The 7,935-nt window shown below is 41.8% G+C and overlaps 1 protein-coding gene across 1 annotated transcript; it reads left to right on the top strand.

Moving 5' to 3' along the window:
- Positions 1 to 605: 605 nt before the first annotated feature.
- On the top strand, positions 606 to 3,316 carry LOC106525709 (gamma-crystallin M3). Its single transcript, XM_014020032.1, has 4 exons — positions 606 to 945; positions 1,039 to 1,244; positions 2,247 to 2,513; positions 2,628 to 3,316. Exons 2-4 carry the CDS (start codon positions 1,170 to 1,172, stop codon positions 2,904 to 2,906), a joined length of 621 nt encoding a protein of 206 aa, XP_013875486.1. The 5' UTR covers positions 606 to 945; positions 1,039 to 1,169; the 3' UTR covers positions 2,907 to 3,316.
- Positions 3,317 to 7,935: the final 4,619 nt, after the last annotated feature.

Below are 7,935 nucleotides of genomic sequence, written 5' to 3'. Positions count from 1 at the left end.
GGTTCTTTATAGTTTTCTGGTTTGTTATAAACTTGTAAAATTTCACTAAAAGAACCGAATATTAGTTTTTTTGGCACTCTTAGCTTAGTGTAGAGACAGCTTCAAAAATAAATGAATAAAAGTTATGGAGTTATAATCAGTGACTTTTACAAATCTTATTGTCCCAATGTGGACAAATAAATCCAGAGCTATCACAGATGTACTAAAAAGCAAGAAACTCTACCTTAAAAATGACTTGAGAATTAAAGGAAACAKCCAAAATGTTTAAGCAGTTTCCACCCAGAATGAAAAGCAGAACKAAGAGACATTTACATTTCATCTTGCTTTATTGTTTCCCGCCTGGTACATTCAGACTCAGAGCTAACAGGAATCCATGATGCGTCTGATGGAGCTGAACCTTGTCAGGTTGCTCAGTCCCATCTCCCTGAGGTTCCTGTACTCCCCTGGCCTCAGGTACACCATCCTGCCTCTGTAGTTGGGCTGCTCGAACATCAGCCAGTGGCCGTCCATCACGTTGCAGGACTGGCACTCGGACATTCGGAAGCGGTCCATCATGTTGTCACAGTCGTCCAGCAGCTCGTGCATCTGGCCTCCGAAATTCTCCCTCTCGTATATCCTCATTCGGAAAAGCCCTCGGTGCTGCAGAGGGTTAGATTGTGAATCTACAAACAACAGCTTTGCTAATGTACAATTTGGACAGACTAAKGGTGAGGAATATGAGGAATTCTTCGTTCATCTTGAATGTTGCTTATAATAACTGAAACAAAAGGAACTCTGAGAAGCAAAGCTAAAAGATCATTCAAAACTCATCTAGATGTTAAAATAGATGATATTGTTTAAGTGTTTATTTTCCTGCCATTAGGTGCTTGCTGATTTCAGATGCAYAGGTTTGGAGACAAGTGGACCATATGTTGTGAGAAATTCCAGATAGAAATCTCTAGCCTGGTAAACCAGCTCCTATAAGGCTTTTCTCTTTTTAAACTTACAAATCTGAGCTGCTTTAATGGGTAAAATGAAATAAATAATSTATAATTTCAGGTGCACTGCCGTTTGTGGCAAACTCCACCACGTACCATGGGGATCATTCGACAGGATCGGATACAGTCACTGGTGCTCATTCCCATCAGACGCTGGTTGTCAGGGTACTCGCCCCGTCTCACCAGAGTCTGATGGCCAGTGAAATTGGGCTTCTCGTAGACCATGAAGAGGCCYCTCTCCACCCTGCAGGAGTTGCACCTGCTCAGGTAGGAGGTCAGCTCCGGGCAGTCGTTGCTGGTCTCYTAGGACCGGCCCTGGAAGTTCCTCTCCTCATAGAATATGATCTGCAGGAGGCAACAAAAACCAGACCTCAAATMTCTCAAACACATTGACATTTGCCACCAGGACAAGTAGTCAATGAATTTTCACTGGGATATCTTTTTTTATGTTAATATTCCTCTGCTGTTTCTAAAGCTTCACTTACCCTCCCCATGGTCATGATTTTTGTGAGCTAATRTCAGATGTACAGCATCAACATCGACCCTTTTGCCTTTTTATACAGGGCACAGCTGTAGTATTTCCACATGGCTTGTGCTGAAACATTTGAGTCATCACTCTATATTCAGAGCAGCACTATAGGGCGGCAGACATTACTGTAGGCCAGAATCTGCCGTACTCTGGTTATTGTCAATTGACTATTGGGTTTTATACTCGTTTCCAGCAACGTCAACTATTTATTTCAACTAATTTTTTTTCCTCTGCAAAACTAGCAATTATGTTAAAAAAGGAGCATGGATGTGATGAGAGCACATCTAAGGTATGAAAACCAAACAGCATTCTATGARAGGACAATAAAAAATGTGATAAATAATAAATCACAAGATGAATATTTAGTTTTATTTTGTAACCAAGCATGACCTCTCTGAACTACAGTGAACATTCAATGATAATTACTGAGTGCCATGTAAAAACAAACAAAAAGGAAATCAATAAAAGGGCCACGTGAACCTGATGATGAGTCATGATATTTGAAACAAAAGGTGAGCTAGGTGCCCTGCAGCTGATGTTTGGTATAAAAGCAAGGCTGGTTGGCATCATTTGGAAAAAAACAACAATCCATCACCATGGGCAGGGTAATATATGTGTTTCAGTGGGATTTAAAGTCGTATGGATATGGGGTTTAAGATGAAGATCCATACAAACATTAAAGCCTCCCTGTGCACACAGGAAGTACTAACTCACTTGTTTCTCTTGTGTCTTTGCTGCAGGTCATTTTCTATGAGGAGAAGAACTTCCAGGGGCGCTCCTATGAATGCAGCAGTGACTGCTCCGACATCCACATGCACCTGAACCGCTGCAACTCCTGCAGGGTTGAGAACGGGTGCTTCATGGTGTACGACAGGCCCAACTACATGGGGAACCAGGTCTTCTTGAGGAGAGGCGAGTACAATGATTTTCAGTACACCGGAAGCATGACGGGCATGATGGGCATGGCCATGATGGACACCGTTCGCTCCTGTCGTGTGATTCCAACGGTAAGACGGTCTGTTTGTTGAAATGATTGACAAAAACAAAGCCATTCATGCTCGTCGATAAAAGACGTAAATAAAAATGAGGTTGTGCCATCAAGTCTTATCTTCCTCCTCCAGCACCGGGGACAGTTCAGGATGAGGATCTACGAGAGGGAGAACTTCGGAGGCCAGATGCACGAGCTGCTGGACGACTGCGAGTCTCTCCAGGACCGGTTTTACATGTCCGAGTGCCAGTCCTGCAACGTGATGGACGGCCACTGGCTGATGTTCGAGCAGCCCAACTACAGAGGCCGGTTGATGTACGTGAGACCAGGAGAGTACAGGAACCTCCGGGACATGGGAACGAGCAACGTCATGAGAATCAGCTCCATCAGACGCATCATGGACATGTGCTGAGTGGAAGTTGTGTCTCCAGAGAAACCCCAGAACCAAAATAATAAAACATACTCTGAAGTATCTCTTTGCTTTGTGCAGTTGAAAGAAGCTTGGTTTATTTCATGATAGCAAAGACTGAGTCAGAAATATGACAACTAATTATAAAACAGCTTCATCATATAAAAGTCTAAACACGCAGCTGTTTATATTTACAGATTATCAGAACTTTTAAAAAAATGTTTGGATCTTCTCCCAAATTCTGATGTGTTGAAAACTAAGTCGCCCAACTTGCAATGAATAATATTATGAAAAAATATGTATATGTTATCTTTTAAAACAAGAAATGAAAATGTAATGATGAATAAATTAGCATATTAACACTTTTAATGTGTTGCTTCCTGCCTTTACATTTTAATGAATATTACACCTTATGTGCCACTTTTTTGTGTAAACTTGAGAGGATGTGTAAAGTCTAATTAAATTCAAGAAATAAATTCAAAATTTTGAATGCTGCACTTTGTTAGAATATATACAAATACATTTGAGTGGTTGATTGGTTAGGGGAAAAACACTTTTTGGTTTGATTTCTAGCAACAAAACTACTCCGATCTCCTAAACCTGCTGGCGATAATCCAGATTTATTGCTCTACAATCTCTTTTTAAAGTTGAAATTACTTTGGCTGCATGTACCTAAAAAAATGTATAAAAAATCTATCAAACTCTCACTGAGAAGCCACAAACTCTCCTCCATGTTTTTGTCTTTCCTTCACCTGCACTAATCTACTATCATAAGACAGGAAGTCTTGGCTCAGTATAGATCAGTAGGGTCCAATCCTGGTCCTAGAGGGCTTGTTTTAGATGTCTCCCTGCTTTCACATACAGTTGAAACTACATGTTTACATACACTATATAAAAATATGCATATACATTTTGCTCACACTGTCTTGATGTGAAATCAGAACAAACTTCTTTCTATTTGCTAAATGCCAGAATAATGAGAGTTTTTAAGGCAATTTTTTATTACTTTAATGCCATGTCTTTGGAAGCTTCTGATAGATTTCTTGATAACATCTGGATGCAATTTAACGCACACCTGAAACACACTGCTTCTTTGTGTCCTGGGAAAGTCTAAAGAAATCAGCCAACATATCAGGAAGAGAATTGTGGACCTGCACATGTCTGGTTCATCCTTGGGTGTAATTTCCAGATGTCTGGATGTACCTCGTTCATCTGTTCAAACCATTATACAGAAGTACAAACAAGATGAGGATGTCCAGCCATCATACCACTCAGGAAGGAGACAGGTTCTGTGTCTCAGAGATGAACGTGCTTTGGTCCAAAACGTACATATCAACCCAAGAATATAGTGAAGTGGCTGGCTGAAGATGGTGAGAGTGAGTCATTATCCATGGTGAAACGAGTTCTGTATCCACAGGGACTGAAAGTCCACCCTGCCTGGAAGAAGCCCTTAGTTTAAAAGAAACATTAAAACGCCAGATTAATGTTTGCAAATGGACCGAAGGACACAGACCTTCATTTTTGGAGACATGTCCTGTGGTCTGACAAAACTAAAATTGAACTGTTTGACTTTAATGACTGTTGTTTGGAGGGAAAAGTGCGCAGCTTGCAAGCCTGAGAACACCATCCTGACTGTGAAACAGGAGAGGCAGCATTGTGAAGTTGTTTTGTTGCAGGAGGGACTGGTGAACTTCACAAAATAAATGGCATCATGAGGAAGGAACTTAATGTGAAAATACTGAAGCAACATCTCAAGACATCAGCCAGGAAGTTAAGGCTTGGAGCAAATGGGTCTTCCGAATGGACAATGACCTGAAGCATACTGACAAACTGGTTACAAAGTGGCTCAAAGATAATAAAGTCAATGTTTTGGAGTGGCCATCACAAAGCCCTGATTTCAGTCCTATCGAAAACGTATGGGCAAAGCTGAAAAGGCATGTGTGAGCAAGGAGGCCTATACAAACATGTCTCAGTTCCACCAGTTCTATCAGGAGGAGTGGGCCAAAATTCCCTCCAACTATTGTGAGATGCTTGTGGAAGAATATCCAAAATGTTTGACTCAAGTTACTAATGAAGTGTATTTAAACTTTTGACACTGAAGAAAGAATTAAAAATTGCCTTAAAAATCTCTCTCTCTCTCTCTAAAAATTGCCTTAAAAATCTCTCTCTCTCTCTTTCTCTCTCTCTCTCTCTCTCTCTCTCTCTCTCTCTCTCTCTCTCTCTCTCTCTCTCTTGTTATCTTGGCATTTAGCAAATAGAGAAAATGTTGGTAATCCGAACTGACCTAAAATGGGAAAAAAAATTTCTGAATTCACATCAGTGTGAAAGAAATGTATATGTGTCTGTTTATATAGTGTATGTAAAGTTCTGGTTTCAACTGTACCTGATGCCACAGGCCAGCCCATGGCCCATAACAAAAATGAGGGGAGACAAGGTTAAGGCCAACTAAAATAGTTTTATTGTAAACAAATCCAAATAAACCCAAAATCCAACATATAACATAAAACAAGGAGTTACTTGGAGGAGCAGAGAGAGAGAAATGGTTAGTGGAGCACTGATTATATAACTGAACTCAGGTGCTTCCCATTACTCAAGGTCCACCTCTGTTTGCAGGAGAAACTGCCCCTGCCAATCAGAGGAGGAGCCGTGACACTGATTTGGATGAAAAGTTGATTGACAGGCTTTTGTAGAACTTGAAGACCTGCTAAAGAGCAGGGAAACAACTAAAACATACGGTATAGTGGCCCTCGAAGACCAGGATTTGACACCACGGTGGTTCCCTATCCTGGTTCTCAAGGAACACTACCCTGCATGTTTTAGATGTTTCTCTGCTTTACACGCCTGATAGGTATGACTGAGTGATTCACAAGCTCCTGAAAAATCTGAAGACCCACTGAAGAGCAGGAAAACAATTAAAACATGCGATATAGTGGCCCTCGAGGCTCAGGATTGGACACCACTGGTCTTGATATTCACCGGCTACCCTTAAGCTCAGCCTTAAGCTTAAGATTAAGCCTGAAACATACTCGCTCCGACGCCGACGGGTCGACGTGCAGTCACGTGGTTGTTCGGCAGTCATTTTCACACAGACCTTTCATAGTCCTTATGACACCCCCACGCCAAATTCGGGAAACCCCCCTCCCTGAAACATACGTCACTGCATGGAGTTCCCCCGCAACAGCCGATAATGCAGAAAAAAAGTCAGATTTATCACTCACCCGACGTATTTATCCACATCTGTCCTGGTTAAAGCTCCACAGTTTTTATCAGTCAGATTCCTCCGTGCACAGCGTCTGTTTAATCTCCACTCATGAGTTTTTCATGGAATGACTATCCTTATAAAACTCTACTTCCTGGTGTCAGCTATGGGAGCACGTCGGGGGGGTTTCCCCTCTTTTTTATTTACCGAGTGCAGCAGCGCATTCAGCACAAACAAGCCATAAGTTTTTCACGGTTTGACTATTTTATAAAACTCTGCTTTCTAGTCTGGGCTTTCTAGTCTGCTTTCGGCTCTGTGTCCCTGGTTACACCTGCTCCCTGGCTGTGTTCGTCCCACCTCCACCCTGTCTCCGCCCTCATTTTCTGAGCGAAGTACTCCCAGATCAGTCCTCGTATTCGCTGTCTGGTTCTTGCCCCCTTAAACCCAGCCGGTCGAGGCAGATGTTCGCCTGTCCTGAGCCTGGTTCTGCTGGAGGTTTCTTCCTGCTAAAAGGGAATTTTTCCTTTCCACTGCTGCCAACGTGCTGCTCAGGGTGGGAGACTGTGATGAAGTGAAGATTCATCACAATCTGCTGGCTTCCTAGTTTGATTGCTTTTTTTAATAGTGCATAGTGACGACACTTGCTGTAACTTGGCACTACATAACTAAACTGAATTGAAACTATCCTTCCGCTCCACCACCAGTGTCCGTCTGGGCCCCTGGGGGAAAGCATTTGATGCTAATCCTAAACTGATAGTCAGCTTACAGCAATTCACAGCACCCACATCTTCTTCCTGGGCTCGAGCACCAAAGAACTTTATTCATTCATATCAAATAATACTTTTAAACTGCTATCCTTCTCTGTGTGAGACCAGCCACTCACACTTTATGGATTTGAGCACTGGTCAGTTACAAAAAACAAATACACCCTTTGTGTAACAAAAACATCAATGATGTGATGGTACAAGATGAGACCAAGCCACGAATGATGCCGCTGAGAAATGATTAGGCATCGGCCTAATTGTTTCTGAGAAGAGATGAGAAACAAGACAGTAGGGTGATAGCAGGTGGCCCAAACCATGGGAGACTTTGTTACCATTACAGGCCAAGTTTCAGTGTCAGTGACCTCTGCCCATGAAGTACACCAGAAAAACATTGCATGGACAGGATCAAAGAAGACAAGGATTGTCAATATCACTTCAGAAGATGCCTTTGATAGAGCCAAATGGAGACAATTGACAAAACAAGTAATGTGATTCCGGATAAATGCTAAGACAATGACAACCTTGTGACAAACAATTACTCGCCTTCTGCAGCCAGCTCATTTTCCATTTTCTTAGTATTTGCAATAATGTAACAGACAACGGCACCCAGAGAGCATTTAGCTACAGTCCCATAGACGTTCATTTTAGAAATTTTGTGGTTATTGGACTCCCATACACATTTTAAAAATAGGGCAATGGTACACTTTGTAAAATTTGTATATTTTTAATGGCAGCTATTTGGATGAATTGTTGTGGAGTCAGACAGATACCAGAAGTGGAAATTAAGAATAGAGGTCAAGGAAATTGTTTTCCTGCAGTTTAGGAATAACTTATGGTGAGTGTGAATAGATGCCTCGGAGGGAGCCTCATAGTTTGGTTCATTGTTCTCCCCAAAAAGACCCTGAGCTTTATTCAAACATTCATGTCCTTCAGATGGAGGACATCTGAGACATTCAATGTTCTGATCTTCTCAGGATTCATGAAGGGTTCGTGTCTGGTATTTTTAACCTAGAACTCAGAGAAACACAACAACCCCGCCAAACATTTAAACAAGTGACAACAGAGACCA

Source organism: Austrofundulus limnaeus, unplaced genomic scaffold, assembly GCF_001266775.1.
Source record: "Austrofundulus limnaeus strain Quisiro unplaced genomic scaffold, Austrofundulus_limnaeus-1.0 Scaffold238, whole genome shotgun sequence".
Classification (NCBI taxonomy): Eukaryota; Metazoa; Chordata; class Actinopteri; order Cyprinodontiformes; family Rivulidae; genus Austrofundulus; species Austrofundulus limnaeus.
Note: the sequence above shows the minus strand (reverse complement) of the source record. Positions and strands in the feature narration are given on the sequence as shown.